This window comes from Herpailurus yagouaroundi, unplaced genomic scaffold (assembly GCF_014898765.1).
Source record: "Herpailurus yagouaroundi ecotype Mexico unplaced genomic scaffold, PumYag 29, whole genome shotgun sequence".
In the NCBI taxonomy this organism is placed as follows: domain Eukaryota; kingdom Metazoa; phylum Chordata; class Mammalia; order Carnivora; family Felidae; genus Herpailurus; species Herpailurus yagouaroundi.
In genome coordinates, this window is record NW_024412377.1 from 110002202 (window position 1) to 110020258 (window position 18057).

General features: G+C 34.9%; 1 protein-coding gene across 4 annotated transcripts in view; it reads right to left on the reverse strand.

The window, feature by feature from the left end:
* The window catches only part of IPO11 (importin 11), a 193646-nt gene that overhangs the window by 69325 nt on the left and 106264 nt on the right, over positions 1-18057 (reverse strand). For all 4 annotated transcript variants that reach the window (XM_040452231.1, XM_040452225.1, XM_040452244.1 and 1 more), the window contains exons 23-26: positions 15808-15887; positions 15351-15431; positions 3512-3607; positions 2441-2554 (exon numbers count right to left, since the gene is read on the reverse strand). In XM_040452231.1, coding sequence (XP_040308165.1) covers positions 2441-2554; positions 3512-3607; positions 15351-15431; positions 15808-15887 — 371 coding nt within the window. The remainder of the gene's footprint in view (positions 1-2440; positions 2555-3511; positions 3608-15350; positions 15432-15807; positions 15888-18057) is intronic.

The following is an 18057-nucleotide window of genomic DNA, read 5'->3' on the forward strand; positions in this document are numbered from 1 at the left end:
AAAACAAAACAAAACAAAACAAAAAACACAGTAAAAAAGCTTCCCCACGTTGGATTTGACAATGATTTCTCGAATATGGCAGAAAGGCATAGGCAATAAAAGGAAAAGAAAGGCAAACTGGACTTCTTGAAAACTAAAAAATCTTGTGTAGCAAAAGTATCAGCAAAGGAACAAGGCAACCCACAGAACAGGATAAAATATTTGCAAATCATTTATCTGGAATTAATATCTAGAACACATAATATCTAGGAATTAGTATCTAGAACATATAAATAATTCCTCAAACTCAACAACAAAACACAATCTGATTGAATGAAGGGCAAAGAACTTGACTAGACATTTCTTCAAAGAAGAAAAACACAAATGGGCAATGAGCATATGAAGAGACAGTCCACATCACTATTCATCAGTCTACATCACTATTCATTCACAAACACACGGAGATACCACCTCACACACATTAAGGTGAACACTCTCAAAACAACAACAACAACAAAACAGAAACAACAAGTGGTGGCAAACACTGGAACCCTTGTGCACGGTGGGCAGGAATTTGAAATGGCACAGCTGCTGGGGAAAAGAGTATGGTGCTTCCTTGCAAAATTAAAAATAGAATTACCATATGACCCGGGGATTCCACTTCAGGATACCAATCCAAAAGAAGTGACAACAGTGACTTCGAGAGGTAAGTGTAAAGCCATGTTCATAGTAGCTTTATTCACAGTAGCTAAATTGTGGAAGTAACCCAAGCATGAACAGAGAAGCAAAATGTGGCATATACATACATTGGAATATCTTTCGGCCTTAAAAAGAAAGTAAAATCTGACCTATGTTACAACAAGGAAATTATGTCAGTAATGTAAGTTAGTCACAAAAAGGCAAATACTTTATGATTCCATTTACATGAGGTACTTAAGAGTAGTCAAAATCACAGGCATAGAAAGTGTAATGGTGGTTGCCAGCAGCTAGGAGAGTTATGGTTTAACGGGTGTAGAGGTTGAAGTTTTATAAGACTGGAAGAGTTATAAAGATGGATGGTGCTGATGACTGTACAACATTATGAATATATTTAATACCACTGAACGATACACTTAAAAATCACTGAAGGTAAATTTTATTATGTGTTTTATCACACACAAAAAAGGAAAAAAATGTAACATAGGAGACAGCTCTCTTCTCACAGCACAATGAACACATCTCTAACATAGTGCTCATACGATTACTGTGAAATTACCCATTTAAGTATTCTCTCCCTTAAGATTACTCTAAGCTTGTCAAAACAAATGTCTCCAGTGTGTAGTGTACAAGTGTCTGATCCAGGATGGATAGGAGGCAGTGTAGAGTGTTCATTGAGACACGAGGCTCCAAAGATAGGTTAGCTGGAATATACACAGAAACTCCATCACTTACTAGCTGTGTAAAATTAGGCAAGCTCGTAAATTTATGGAAGCCTCGGATTTCTTATATGAGAGATGGAAATAAAAATACTATTATTTCAGTAGGTTGTTGTAAGGATTTAATATAATACATGACACTTATATTGTTGTTAAAATACTGTTATTTTAAAAATCACTCAACAAATTTTGCTAAACTGAACTAAATAAACTCCTTTAACTGTTTTAATATTATCCCATCACAGCTAAATTTAATGAAGGTAATGAAAAATCTTACATATCTATTCATCTAAACAAAGGCTAGGAGTTCTAACGATATTTAGATATTATCTAGTGATAATATCTAAATGAAATTCTAGAAAAGCCATATACATTCTCAAATTTGCACTTCCTTGATCTAGATTTCCTTTAAGTGGAAATAACACATCTGTTATTCTTTGTTTTGTTTCACAGAGATTTTACAAATTGCCTCCATTCTAAAGACATCGTTCAAGTACTTTTCCACCTTCTGGATCTTACAAATGTGAAAAGATTAAGGACCTAAAACACAAAAACCATATTTTAACATAATGTATATAGTCTCAAGTAACCAACTCACTTAAGAACCTTATTCCATACTTGCCCTGGTGGCTGGTTTCAGTTACAGTATTTTTTTAGTAAGCTTTTGCTGATAACCTTATTTCCCACAATAATTACGAAGGAAACTCACTGCATGACATTGCAAGACAGCAAATAATTTTATGTCAAGTATTTCTGCTTCAAGTATGAATAAATAAAAACTGCAACCATAAACAAACCAAAATTCCGTCCTATGGCTAAGCAGAATACAAGTGCCTATTATGAAGAGAACAAGGGTAAATTTCAGTTGCCATTCACAGATTCCTTTTTCTTTCTTCAAAATTACAGGTATAATGTAAGTTATTAAAAATTTTAAATATAAACTTTTAAATACTACAAGACTTTTATAGAATTATTCCACCAAATTATTTCCAATCCTTATTTGAATAAAGACTGCATTTCTTTAATTTAACTAAACTGATTCTTACCTCTTGATTAAATTTATGTGCCATCTCATTAAGAAGCGAAGAAAAAAAACTAGTATTTTGTAGCAGGACTCGACCCATAACGCCAAGATATGTTGACATCACGACAGGATACCTCTGTAAAAATAAATGACAGCACACATAAAATTATGTCAGGAGTATAGGTAGGAGCCAAAATTAGGTAGGAGTATAAATAAGAACAATTACGGACACAGTAACAGTCAACAGGGATATACGATACCATTCTACATCAAAATCCCTTCTTTAGGATAAAGTGCCAGTATTATCTGAGTTTGAAGTAACTTACTAAATATATGTCATACAAGGTCAAATAAATGTGTTACATATATGTTACATGGATTATAAACAGATACACAGAAAGAATATTTACCGATGGCTTATTTATTCCTACTACTGTGAATACTCCAAAAGTACATAGTTACATGGATCAACTTAAAAGAGTGACTTCAAAAAAAGAAGCATTATTTGCATATATTTAATAAGTGCTACAACTAGCACTGTTCTTTTCCATTCCTCTATTTCAAATCTTTGTGGATGAATACACATGCATATGAATAAGAGACATACGTTTAAAAAAAAAAAAGCTATACTTTGTGGAGAAGGAAAATGCAAAGTTGGATAACTACCCTGAAAATTACTTGATATACTTCAAAACACTCCAATTATAAGAAAAGGTCTCTGTTTATCTGTAATAATAAAGAAAAAGTATTTTTCCAACGAAGAAGGAAAATAAAAGTAGATGGCTCAGGCAGTTAAGCATCCGACTCTTGGTTTTGGCTCAGATCATGATCTTGCAGCTCCGTGGGCTTGAGCCCCACGTCAGGCTCTGTGCTGGCAGTGTGGAGCCTGCTGGAGAGTCTCTTTCTCTCCCTCTGTCTCTGCCCCTCCCCCACTCATGCTCTCTCTCTCTCTCTCTCTCTCTCTCTCTCTCTCACACACACACACACACACATAAATGCATACATACATACATACATACATAAAACTTAAAGAAAAAAAGCAGAATCCTAGAGTCCAATACTACTACTCTTAGAAGCTTAAGGAAAATCTTACCTCTCCTTCTATAATACCTCTGAAAACACAGGGTAGAATTGGTTGAAACATCTGTGGACCTAATACTGGGTTCACTTTAAGGGCGTTTTCCACAACCTAAAAATTAGAAAGACATACTTGTAATAATAATGCAAGTAACTGCTTCATGCAAATACAGGTAAATAAAACAATGAATTAAAGAACACACACTAAATCTCAGAATACACAAACACATGACATATTCAATATTCCAACACTAGATGCACTTTTGCAATCCATTAAAAATCGATTTGATAAAAAAAGTGATATAACGTGTATAATATATAGACATAGCTATACATACCACATAGAATAATTAATCACATTCTAATAACAGGTATCATTCTGTTAATGTATCACATTTGCATTATAAAAAACCCTTACAAAATGTCACACCAACAGAGGCAGCAAAAGGCATTTCATAAGTGTTTGCTTTTTTGTAGTAATTAAGACAGTATGGCACTGGCACAACAACAGACACATAAATCAGTGGAACAGAACAGAGAGCACAGAAATAAGCCCATAATTATATGGTCAATTAATCTTCAACAAAGGAGGCAAGAGTATGCAATGGGAAAAAGACTGTCTCTTCAACAAATGGTACTGGGAAAACTCAACAGCTACATGCAAAAGAATGAAACTGGATCATTTTCTTATACCATATACAGAAACAAACTGAAAATGGATTAAAGACCTAAATGTGAGATCCAAAACGATAAAATTCCTGGAAGAAACATAGGCAGTAATGTCTTAGACGTCTGCTGTAGAAACACTTGAGTCTCCTTTGGTGAGGGAAACAAAAGCAAAATGCAAGCATTGGAACTACACCAAAATAAAAAGGTTTTGCACAGCAAAGGAAACCATCAACAAAAAGACAATCTACCAAGCGTAAGAAGATAATTGCAAATAATGTATCTGAAACGGGATTAATATCCAAGACATATAAAGAACTTAGACAACGCAATACCACCACCCCCAAAAAACAAATAATCTGATTAAAATGAGATGACAAAGAGGTATTTTTCCAAAGAAGACATATACATTGCCAACAGACACATGAAAAGATGTTCCGTATCACTCATCATCAGGGAAATAAAAATTAAAACCAAAATGAGGCATCATGTCACACCCAAAAAATGGCTAAAATAACTGAGGATGTGGGGAAAAAGGAACCCTGTTGCACTGTTGGTGGGATTGCAAACAGGAATATTACTCAGCCATAAAAAAGAATGAACTCTTGCCATTTGCAACAACACAGATGGATCTAGAGGGTATTATGCTATATGACGTAAGTCAGTGAGAGAAAGACAAATACCATATGATTGCACTCGTGTGGAATTTATGCAACAAAATAGTTTACAAAGAAAAAAAGAGACAAGCCAAAAAAACAGTCTTAAATACAGAGAACTGGTGGTTACCAGAGGTGGTAGGTGGGAAGGTGTGTGATATAGAGTGAAGGGGATTAAGAGTACACTTTTCACGCTGAGAACAGAGTCATGTGCAGAACTACTAGATCATTATATTACATACCTAAATAATGTATGTTAATTATTTTTAAAAGTATTGGCTTTTAAGCGAGAAAAGGGAAGTTAATGAAAACTATACTCACTCTCCAAAGGTGAATCCACCTTCCAAGTTGATCAATAAATTAGACAAAAAAGGCTTGTTGCATACATACTGTATATTTATTAAGTGAGAAATAATCTTATTTCATTTATAATATAATTATGTAAGTTACCAATCATCAACACTGATTGTTACAGGTGAAAATTTTGAAGTGTGAGTGAAATGGGTTCCCTCTATAACAAAGATAGGTAGCATGAAATTCAAAGTAGAGTGAGATTTTTTGTTTGTTTATTTTTGTTATATTTTTTAGGGAGCACGAAGGGCAATAGTCAGGAAGCAGCAATGAGGACCAAGAAGGAATCTCCCATGCTTATAGCACCACTGCTGGAGAGGTAAGAATGAAACCAGACACCATTTAAGAGGTTTGTGGGCAGGTACTAGACTCAAGGCAGAGCCAAGCTGCCCTTAAAACTTGTAGCATTATTTCTCAAGCGTGATGACTGACATTCTGAGTGGGATAAGGATTTACTGTTCAGGACTACTTCATGCATTGATGGGCTTTTAGCATCTCTGGTTTCTGTTCATTATCTGCCAAGAGCATACTCCAAACACGATCACAATCAAATATATCTCCATGCATTTTGAAACATTGTCAGGATAAGCAAATAATACCCATGGATGCTCTAATTTTGAGCAAGAAGTAAAGGGAATGTCCAAAGAAAAGTTTAAAAATACAAAAACTCTGTGGGCCAAGCAATATTCTATCTACTAAGAGATATAGGATAAAAGATATCATAGCTCCTGATTAAAAGCAACCAGAGATGAAATTCTGAAGATAATTCAATCTAACCACAATAAAGTGTATTTAAAAAAAGAGAGATGGGGCGCCTGGGTGGCGCGGTCGGTTAAGCATCCGACTTCAGCCAGGTCACGATCTCGCGGTCCGTGAGTTCGAGCCCCGCGTCGGGCTCTGGGCTGATGGCTCAGAGCCTGGAGCCTGTTTCCGATTCTGTGTCTCCCTCTCTCTCTGCCCCTCCCCCGTTCATGCTCTGTCTCTCTCTGTCCCAAAAATAAATAAAAACGTTGAAAAAAAAATTTTTAAAAAAGAGAGAGATTTGGAATAAGATGGGGAAATATGTAGATAAACTAGTAAACTGAGAGAATCTCAGAGGTAGATGCTACCACCAAGTCTCTACTTTAGCTATGAATGGAAAATAAATCATTTGCTGATGTTAGACAAACATTTAACTTCATTCCCTCCTGATACTCTGCTATAATTACAGTACAAGGATTTTAAAGGGAGGGGGCATAATTGTAAAAGGACCACAGGATGAGAGATGAACACTGGAAGACACAAAGAAGAAATTAAAAAAGTAAGTGACTTATCAGGTCACAAAGAGCTAAAAACCTAAGGTTGCAATGGACAGAGTGGAGAAGCAACTTAATTTACACCATCTATCTTCTTGCTACCTCTCATCAAAACCCACAGAAATTAGCAGAATCTCCTTTGGAAAATAGAGTATAGAAAAAGCTAAAACTAAGACTGACTGAAAGTCTATTTATGGAACAGATTGCCCAATATTCCCAAATCTGCACATCTGGGCAACTGACCATCTCTCTCCCCAGGGAAGATAGTGTATTATCTTGAAAGGCTCTAAAAGAGTTTCCAGACTAGGAGACCCCAGTAGTGCCTAGTACAATAAATTAAAATCAACTGACATCAAGGCACATCATTGTAAAATTTCGGAATACCGGGAACAAGAAGCAGCTACAAGCCTGGGGCAGAAGAGGAAGGCCGGGGAGTGAGGACAGCTCTGGAAGAGACTTCATCAAGAAAATTAAAGTAATAAAATACCTGATGGGTCAAAGCATCTGAATGTATTGAGCAGAAACTACTGGCAAAGAAAGTAGTGCATATAAAAAATTACACCAAAAAAATTATTAACTCCAAAGATTATAGAAGTGTGTGCAGAAAAGGAGTAATCATCACCCATTTAGATCGTTATGATTTTCAAAGTATAAATTCACTTAAATCTATCATTCAGTACAAACCAGCCGTCAGTATGCATTTTCTTTATATATAAAGACAGTTACTATTGTATAAAGGACCCACAAATATTTCAGGACTAAAATGGAATCTTTGTATTCAAAAAGGTTAGGAACCATAGCTATGGAAGATGAGGTTGTTTCTGAAAAATTATGTACCAAAATGCTATTATGAGACTTGGAGCAGGGATTGTGAAACAGAATCAAGAGAAAATTTAAAAAACAGAACTGATAAGATTTAGAAAACCAATTGAACAGTTAACCAAAGGTGAAAAAGTCTGGAATTAATCCTAGTTTTCATGTTTGACCAATGGTACAATTATGGTCCTGCTAATAATAATGAGGTTTTATTGTGGACATGATGAACCTCAGAAGTGAAAATCCACGGAACGGTCCTTTTTAACTTCCACACATGACATTTCACAGTCCACTTTCCAAGTAAGATAAAGCAGTTTTGACTTAAAAGCCACAGAGCTAAAATTATGACTATTTCCACTGAAGAAGGCACCTCTATAAACCTAGGATCAAAATCCTTCCGAACATTTCGATCAGCAGCACTGCCTTCCATTCTAAAAAAAATTTGAAAAATCCATCTAATGATTTCAGGGGTAATAAACAATTCTGTATATATCAAGTGAAATGCAGGTACACACGGATGGCCAAACAGAAGAAAATAACTCTAAAGACAACTAAAGTAATCAAAGATACTTTAAATAAGGTAATATACAGATATTAATAGAATTTAAATCATAACTTACTCTTCTTAGGAGGGGAATCATTATGTTCTCAGGAATTCTAGCTTGTGTGATGTGTTTTAATCAGTGCAGTTTTATTCTGATGCTCAAACTGTCCCATCATTAGCCAAGTAGGAGCTCCTTCAAATTGATTCCTGTATCCTTTCCATAGACTCCCACCTTCTCTTCCTTCTGACACAAAGAGATCTCTCCATTTTATCTTGAGTATCTCTTGTCTCAACTCTGGAGCCAACCAGCAGGAAACAACATTTACAGGCTACAATCTATGTTCTAGGATTCTATGCCACTATCTATGCCACTGGATTAACACTGCTTCTATTCTTTCCCTTAGACAGCTTTAAGAAATCTGTTCTCTCTTCCCGAAAAGTATACACCATAAATTCACCAACTCCAGCTAACATTACAGTGTTTGACATAAATTCTGTGATTTTGTATTTCCATCTTTCTCTTACAGTGATAAATCTCAGATTGTAATAACATTAACTTGTTTCTTACTAATAAATACAAGATTCTACATATATACTTACAGGTTTCAAAATAACCATACTAATAATTAGTAATGACAATAACACTGTTGAAAGCAATTTATAATTTCCGAGTGTTTCTTTCTGGTCTAATATTGTATCCCACCAGGGATACACATGTAAAATACTATGTACTAAATTTACTTGAAATATTCTTCTCAGATGGCTATGGCACCAACATAATAATAGATGCAAATGTTTTACCTGTTTTTGATCTTTAGGAACTACTTCTGCTTTATTATTTTAAATCCTGTAAAGCATCTATTTGACTCCAAAACCTAAAGCAAACAACAGGCATACAACCTGAAAGATCTACCTTTTACCCTCTCTCCCTCTTCCCACTCCATAACCACCTTTATTAATTTGGTTTCTTTGTCCACTGCTCTGTATGCTGTACTCTTGAAACAAGAGAATTCCAGACACTAGTCGTCGCCTATCATCTCAAAATCATTCGAACACTATTATACAGAGGTCATCTTCATTCCTTTTTAAGCTGCACAGTACTTTTCCATGTGGTTTAATAGGCTGGGGTACCTCCAATCATCTAATTACCTATTACTAATTATTTTTTATCATTCTGCTATTATAAATTAAACTTCTACACTTTGGTTTTAATCCATCCCTTTTCTGAATATACTTGGAACAGACTATATTTTTTAAATCTGTCAAAAAAAATGCAGGCTTTTAGCTGGTATCTTCCACTCAAACCATTTTCTTGTTTTAGGCTTACACTGCAAACACAGTGGTTAAAGGCATGGATCCTGAAGTCAGAATGCCTATGTTTATATTACAGATCCAATACTTAGTAGGTGTGTGACCTTGGACAAAGTATTTACCTCTTTGTGATTTAATTTCTCATCTGTAAAATGGGGAAAAAAAACCAGTACTATCATCATAAGTTTATGTGAGGATTGTTATGTGCTTAGCAATGTGTAGTATATACGTTAATATTAGATCTATTATTATTATTACAGAATAAATTATACCTTAAAAATATTTGTGCCATCTTAAGTCTTACTACAGTGAATGAAAGCAACATGACTCATTACTGGTTGATAAGACCATGACAAGAGAGTTTCTAAACTCAAAATGATATGTATTCATATAGACAAATTTCAAATTAAAGAGAGGTTAGTAATTCAAATTTGAGTATTTTTAGAATATAATTGTATTCACCTAGATAACTTGTTCTGAGTCACAAAATATAATAAAATCTATTTTTGCTCTTTGCTTCTAAAGCAGGTATACTTGTCTCTCTATCCAATTTTTGTAACATTATAATTTTCTGCTTCAAAGAATAAAGCAGTTACTTCTAGATAGTGTCAGAAATTAGTGTAACAGTGACATTTAGCCAAAAATGTATTAAAAATGTTATATGGCTTACTATATTAAGAAACAGTATGTTAGAGGTATTAAAAATGAAAATAATGAGCTAATATTAAATATTATTATAGCTTTACTGGAACTCTGAGAATAGGAAAATGACAAAAATTTTGAGAATTCTCTCAGTTTTCAAGTACAGGCATAAAAGCACCATTGTCCTAAAATATTCCTTCATTTAAAAAACACAAAAAATTTATTCATAGTTGCTAAACTCCTAGTATTTATCATCAATTAAATGATAAGATCTAGCCTCTGAGATTTCAAATAAAATACACAGGTTTAATTATAGCAATGTTTACCCAAAAATAGTGTTAAATGTTGTATGAGATGGCCAATTTTTAATTCAAGTACTCATATCCTATCAAGGAACTCCTGTCGCCATATGTCCGAAGAAACTGGTTTAATCTTTAACTTTTGTTACATGGTACAAATATTTTAACGTACACTTGCATGATAACTGATTTGTGAATTACTAAATCAAATATTATTAGGTACAATTAAGAAACAATGATATCAGGGGCGCACGGATGGCTCAGTCAATTGCTGAGCGTCTGACTTCAGCTCAGGTCATGATCTCACAGTTCCTGAGTTCCGGCTCCATGTCGGGCTCTGTGCTGACAGCTCAGAGCCTGGATCCTGCTTCAGATTCTGTGTCTCCCTCTCTCTTTGCTCTTGTCCCACTTGCGCGCTCTCTCTCAAAAATGAACATTAAAAAAATTTTTTTAATAAAAAAAAACCAACAGTGATATCACCTTTCACATGAAAGGAAAAAGGAGAGGCAAAGAAATTTTTTTCTAGTAAATTTGGTAATTTCCACAATAAAAAATTTTTAAAAGACTATGCTACTATTTTGGAAAGCCAGAAAGAATTAAATAAAATTAATTTCAAAGAGCCAGCTGAGATATATAATTCTTTTTTATTTTTTTTAACGTTTATTTATTTTTGAGACAGAGAGAGACAGAGCATGAAAGGGGGAGGGTCAGAGAGAGAGGGAGACACAGAATCTGAAACAGGCTCCAGGCTCTGAGCTGTCAGCACAGAGCCCGACGCAGGGCTCGAATTCATGGACCGCGAGATCATGACCTGAGCCGAAGTCGGCTGCTTAACCGACTGAGCCACCCAGGCGCCCCTGAGATATATAATTCTTGATAAAAAATGAAGTTTTATCATTGTGTAAATAGCCTTAGTTTTGAAGTTTTAACTAATGTATTTTTTACTTTAAACACTTATTTAGAAGAAATGTTCAATAGAAGAGGTGGAATAACTTGATTTGTTTTGGTTTTCTTACAGCCAAAAATCTTAACCAAATAAATTATATGGCCTACAAGTTTGGTAGCCTAACTTTCTCCGAAGGGAGATATTGGACAAGTACTTAATTATATAATTAGGTAAAAATAGCCAACACTTATACTACCTGATTACATGGTAGGCACTGTGGTGAGTACTTCACACATGTAAGCTCATGTGATCCTCCTCTCAACTCTAGGATACAGGTAGTTTTCCTGCCCATTTTCAAGATGGAAAGTGAGGAACACAGTAACCTGCTCACCTTCCACAGCTGTGAAGGAGCAGGGCCAATATTCCAACCCTGGCAAGTTTCACTTCAATCTGTAGTCTCACCCACCATGCCAGAGCGCTTTAATTATATTATTTCGTTAAGAATAGAATTAAAAATAGTCAACATTCCCCTTCTGACACATCCTAAAAATCTGCATCATTTTTCAAATAAATTTCACAATGCCCATTCCATATGGCTCAGAACAATTTGTCCTTCAGAAATTATTAATACCATGACAAAGCAGGAAAATGCAAAAACATTGCAATTCAAATTTTTTGGGAGATGTTTAAAACTAAGAAACAACCTCTTAATCACTTAAAATATATTCATTAAAATTTAGCACAGAGGACTTCAGATAATGCAGTTACGAATTATTAAAATTTCATGTGGCACAACTCCTTACATTAACAAATGAGAGAAGTTAGGCCCAGAATACAGTACAGTTGGTATGTTTTAGTTGGTATTTCTGCTGGACGTAGGGATAATCACTGTGCAATCCTTAACGTAAGAATTATGGATTCCCTCGCTTCCAAAACATTTACACTGTATGCATTCAGAGAAAAGAAAATACATAATTTATTGAAGTTAGGACCATGGAAAAGCTTAGTCTCCTAGAGGAGAAATATAGATACACACACACACACACACACTCCGAGAGAGAAAGACAGAGAGAGAGAGAGAGAGAGAGAGAGAGAGAGAGAGAGAGAGAGAGAAATCTATAAAGATACCATCAAAATGAGAAGGCAATTTCCTTTCAAATTTCTTTCACTCCTATATTGCCAGTCATTTTTTCCTCAGGTAGAATTAAGGCCCAGTGTTGACTTTTTTTTTTTTTTTTTTTTTTTTTTTAATATCTTCTAGTTCTGGGGAAGAAATTATCACCCAGGCAAAAGATGAGGCTAGGATTACCTAAGACAAATGAAGTTTCTCAGTAAAATTAGATATTGCTGCCACATCAGTTTGGTAAGGGCATAAATGCATTAAAAATTCGCAAGAACATTTTTGTACACAACATGTCCAGTGTTACTTAAAATCTTTGCAGCTGAGAGAATCCTTTGAAAGTAGTGGGAGTGAGGACTGAGAAAACACATAGCAGCAGACCAGGCCTCAGGCATCCAGGGTCTCTATAAGCCACAGATTCCTATAATTACCCCTTCAGAGCCCAATGCTTCTTTTCCAACTGTGGCTCACATTCTCACCCTTTAACCCTATACTAAGAAAGAAAATAAATATGAAATTAAAACCAGAGTTTTGCCATATTTTGTTGGCCGCGCCAACATCTTGATTTTAGATTTCTGGTACGTAGAACCCTACGAGAAACGTAATTACTATTATACGTTGACTTCTATTGTTGTAAGTCACCCACACTGTGGTACTTTGTTATAGTGGCCCTGGGAAATATATATAGTCCTTAATGATATGATATGGTACCTCCCTTGTCTGATCATCTGATAAGTGAAAACCTCAGTACTACAGCATAGGATACCTTCCAATTTATAGTTACTATATGTTTTAAATACCACCATTATCTTCACCTTCAATAGACAATCATCACAGTATTTTCTCTGCTCTTAGTCTTTCTCACTTCTTTGTGTTATTTAACTTGGTATTTGTCTAATTCATCCTAACCTAGGTTGCCATAATTTGCAAATTAAAAAACTGTGTTTTATCTGGAAACCATAAACGCCTACTAAACCTCTAATGCAAAACCACTATTTAAATAACACTGAATAGGGACTGTTTTGTTTACTTGCCACTCCCCTCCAACAAAATGAGTTAAAAGCAGAAACTGGGGGCGCCTGGGTGGCTCAGTCGGTTAAGCGTCCGACTTCAGCTCAGGTCATGACCTCACAGTCTGAGAGTTCGAGCCCCGTGTCGGGCTCTGGGCTGACAGCTTGGAGCCTGGAGCCTGCTTCCAGTTCTGTGTCTCCCTCTCTCTCTGCCCCTCCCCTGCTCACACTCTGTTTCTCTCTCTCAAAAATAAATAAACATTAAAAAAAAATTTAAAAAAAAAAAAAAAGGCAGAAACTTTTTTCCTATCACCTATGCCTAGTAGAAGAAAGCAATAAATACCAATACCAAGGGTTGACACACTATGTCCATGAACCATAACCCTATCAATAAAGCATTACTGGAATACAGCCACACTTATTCAATTACATATCATTTATAACTGCTTTCAATTCTATAATGGCACATACAAATAGTTGAGACAAAGACTCTATGGGCCCACAAACCCTAAAACATTTACTATCTGGTACTTTACAGAAAGTTTGCTGACCCACTTGGTGAATAAATGAATAATCACCAAAGATATCAAATGCAACCAATATGAAAGTAAAATCAATAAGCATATTAACATGGATATCTGGAGTTTTACAAGTGCGTGTATACAATAAATGTCTGAAGAACACTTTAAATATTATGATGCTTCAGTAAGTTCACACTGATAATTACTCTTATTCGAAGCATAGCAGCTATCACAGTGGTTAATACAGAGGATTTTACCATCTGCACATTTACCCGCTTAGTAACCCCCCCCTCCATTTACACTGTGGATTAGTATGACAATTACTTTCATTAGTTACATACAGCTGACTCTCGAACAACATGGGTTTGAAGTGTGCAATTCCACTTTTATGCAGATTCTTTCAGTATAGTACAGTAAATGCATTTTCTCATTTCTTTTCATTTTATCTCATATGATTTCCATAATAACATTTTTTCTGCCTTACTTTAAGAATACAGTATATAATACAGATAAACTTAAAACACACGTGTTAATGGATTATTTACATAAGCGTTTGGTCAACAGCAGGGTTTATTAGAAGTTTATGGGGATTCAGAAGTTAAACCTGGATTTTCAAATGTGCACAGCGTCACCAACTTAAGCCTCTGACTTATTCAAGGGTCAATTGTACCTTTCTTAAAATGGACCTCTTTGAGCAAACACTTTTTATTTCACTGGGGGGAAATTATATAGTTTTTAGGACCTAAATAAATGCCATGGTTTCCATACAATAAATCATACTTTGTTATGATAATTAATACTTCACCTAACCATCTTGCATATCTGACCGTATCTGATCTAGAACACAGCTAAGAAATGAGGGGGATAAAAAGGGGATGTACATTCTTGTGAAGTACAAACAGAGCACATGTGAACGTTATGTATATACACACACATACGTGTACATGTAAAGATATATTTCACTATATATTTATAAACACCTATGTGTTTATAAATATATATATTTCACTATATTTATAAACACCTATGTGTTTATAAATATATATATTTGATACTAGTTATATCTTAAGTACATAAATATATACAACTCGGAGCCTGTTCTTAATTATACACAATTATATGCAACATATAAAGATCTTTAACCTGGAAAGATATAAGGCATAAAGATTAACTCAGTTTATTTTTAAAGTTTTTTTTTTAATTGAGGTATAACTGACATAGAACATACATTACTTTCAGGTATACAACACAATGATTTGATATTCATTCTAAATTATACACAATCTATACAAGTTAGTAGTGTAACTATGATAGCCAACACAAATTAAAAGTTCTAAATTATAATAATAAAATTTCTTCCTACAAGTAGGCTAACCAACTGGAGCAGTGAGACGTATCACATGCTACCAATATATGTTTACAATTCATAAACATTTTAAAACCTTGCTACACAAAGTAAGGTTTCAGAATGGGGGAGGAGGAATGGGCCTTGATTAGGGTCCCATCAGCAGGGACCTTGTCAGAAACGTGGAATCTGCATTTTAACAACATCCTCAGGAGATCTGTATGCACATTCAAGTTTGAGATCCCTGGTTCAGAGGTGTCAGAGAAATTAAATAACTTTAAAAGAAAAAACTGTCTAGTACTTTTCTTGCCAATCATCCAAACCCAAATGAAGGTCCAATTTTGCAAAATACAGATGGAAAAATTACAATATTCATTTAACATAGGACAATACCTTGAGCACTTGAACTTGACCTTCTGTAGTAATTTCCTTTAGCAGCTCACAAAAGGACTGACATAGACCTACTGCATATGTCTGAAATTCAATCAGAAGTCAAAATATACATATGAATACATCTGCACTATTAAAAAAGGCAAAAATTCAATGTGGAACTATCACCTATTTGTGCATTATATACTTAAGTTCTAAGCATGTAAAGTTTCAATTAGAACTCTTAAGAAGGAAAAGCTTAGAAAATAAAAATACAGTTCACTGCTTTACTGATTTTTACAGAAATGTAAGGATACATTTATCTGCATCCTATCTGCCTTACAGTGCTTACAAAGTTTTTTTCTCTCTTTAAAGTAATAGAGCGATCTTTAAAATTTGTAAAAGGTACCTATTGATTTCAAATGAGCAACAATCAAATAACTACATAAATTTTTACAACGCAGAAACTACTAAACCATACCTGTAGAAATTCTGTTGATGATAAAAAGATATAACCATTGATGATCTTAAAGCAGGTTCTGAGGTTTTCTGAACTTAGTTCTGCCAATAAATTTATTTGAAAAAGAACAAATTAATTCAATGTTCACAATCAGTTTAAATGAAACAATTTATTTAGAACTAAGTTATATACCCTTCTTTACAAATCTTTTCTGAGTGCTATTCAGACTACTAAGATATAGATAGCTATCTAAAAACTGACATCAACCTATACATGAGTACCTTCCCATACACCTCCACTAGTTAAAACAATTCAGAAAAAAATATTAAGGACCAGGCTTTTTTTTCCCTTCAGAAAAGAATTATGTAACCAAATGAACCAACCTTTTGTTTCAAACGACATTTCTAGTGCTAGTGCCCTACTTATGGAAAGAGTCCCTGTTACACTCCAAAAACTTAAACCATTTAGATAATTCTCAATCCTTGATTATCTTCAAATCTCCTCCCTGTAAGAACTTACACATAAAAGATGTTCTTAAAATGTAACTACCAGGGGCACCTGGGTGACTTAGTCCATTAAGCGTCTAACTCTTGATTTCAGTTCAGGTCATGATCTCAGTTACTGGGTTCAAGCCCCACATTGGGCTCCACACTGATGGCATGGAGGCTGCTTGGATTCTCTCTCTCCCCCGCTCTCAGTCCCTACCCTGCTCATGCAAGCTCTCTCTCTCAAAATAAATAAATTTAAAAAAACTGTAACTACCAGAATAGCACAAGGATATTGTGTTTTATCTATTCGAGTAGAAAGCTATTTTATTAAAATTGTGTATCATCAAGTGTTCATAGTGTTATTTTACATCTTAACACGTATAATAGACTACAGATCTTATGTATATAATTATACAGATCAAAACATGACCCCAAAATCTACATTAAACATCTGCCATTCTTTGTTGCTAATATTTTCAAAATTCTACTTACAATACGATTAAAAAAGATTTTTTTAGGCTCTGGCACTCAATTAATTCCCATCCTAGCAAAGTGAGAAGACATTCTATTTGGATGAGAACTTCCCATGTACTTTCAAAAGTATCGGACCATCTTACTTCCAGCTCAAAACGTCTTTTAAAGGCACATTCAGTACATACTTTAGGATTCAACAGACCAGTTTAAAATGAAAAAAGTGGAAGGGACAGAGATGGATGAAATTGTTACCATACTAATGAAAAAACATAGAAATAATAAAAGCTATCATCTAAATATTTTTCATGTAAGATGACAAAATCTCTGGATAAAGGAGCAGGCCTTTATATTGGATAAAGCTGTTGTTTTTTTTTTTTTTTTAAAGTTTATTTATTTTGAGAGAGAGAACTAGGGAGCAGAGGAGGGGCATAGAGAGAGGGAGAGAGAGAACCCCAAGCTGTCTCTGAGCTATCAACACAGAGCCCAACATGGGGCTCGAACTCACAAACGGTGAGATTATGAACTGAGCTAAAACCTAGAGTAGGACACTTAAGTGACTGAGCCACTCAAGACACCCCTGGATAAAATAATTCTTTTTTTTTTTTTTTTAATTTTTTTTTTCAACGTTTTTTATTTATTTTTGGGACGGAGAGAGACAGAGCATGAATGGGGTAGGGACAGAGAGAGAGGGAGACACAGAATCGGAAACAGGCTCCAGGCTCCGAGCCATCAGCCCAGAGCCCGACGCGGGGCTCGAACTCCCGGACCGCGAAATCATGACCTGGCTGAAGTCGGACGCTTAACCGACTGCGCCACCCAGGCACCCCAGGATAAAATAATTCTTACAAGAAATTGTCTTTTTCTCCTCAAGGAGAAAGCCAAGTCTGGACTTGGGTACACTGTTTAGCAGACCAACAGTGAAAAAGAGATGGGCAATGATTACAAGTAAGGCAGAAAGGTCTTGCTTAAATAAGAGCTTAAAAAGGCCACAATACAGGCACATCAGGGAATGTAATTTCTAAATCACTGACGTCTAAAATCTTATCAATATATACGATGAAGGGAACAATATTTAAGAAGGATTAATTTCCAAAACCACAGTGTCCATCTCTTCTTGCAGACACTTTAAACACTATTCGTGGGTGCATCTAGAGAGGCAAACACTCAAGTGACTAGTTCACTTCATACTGTTTTCCATGCCTCTATCATGCCAAGGTTAGCTTTGACTGAATTTTCTAGGACATGCTATTATCAGCAAGTATTAAATACTGACACTAAAAATACACTTAAAATTAATAAATTTATCTAG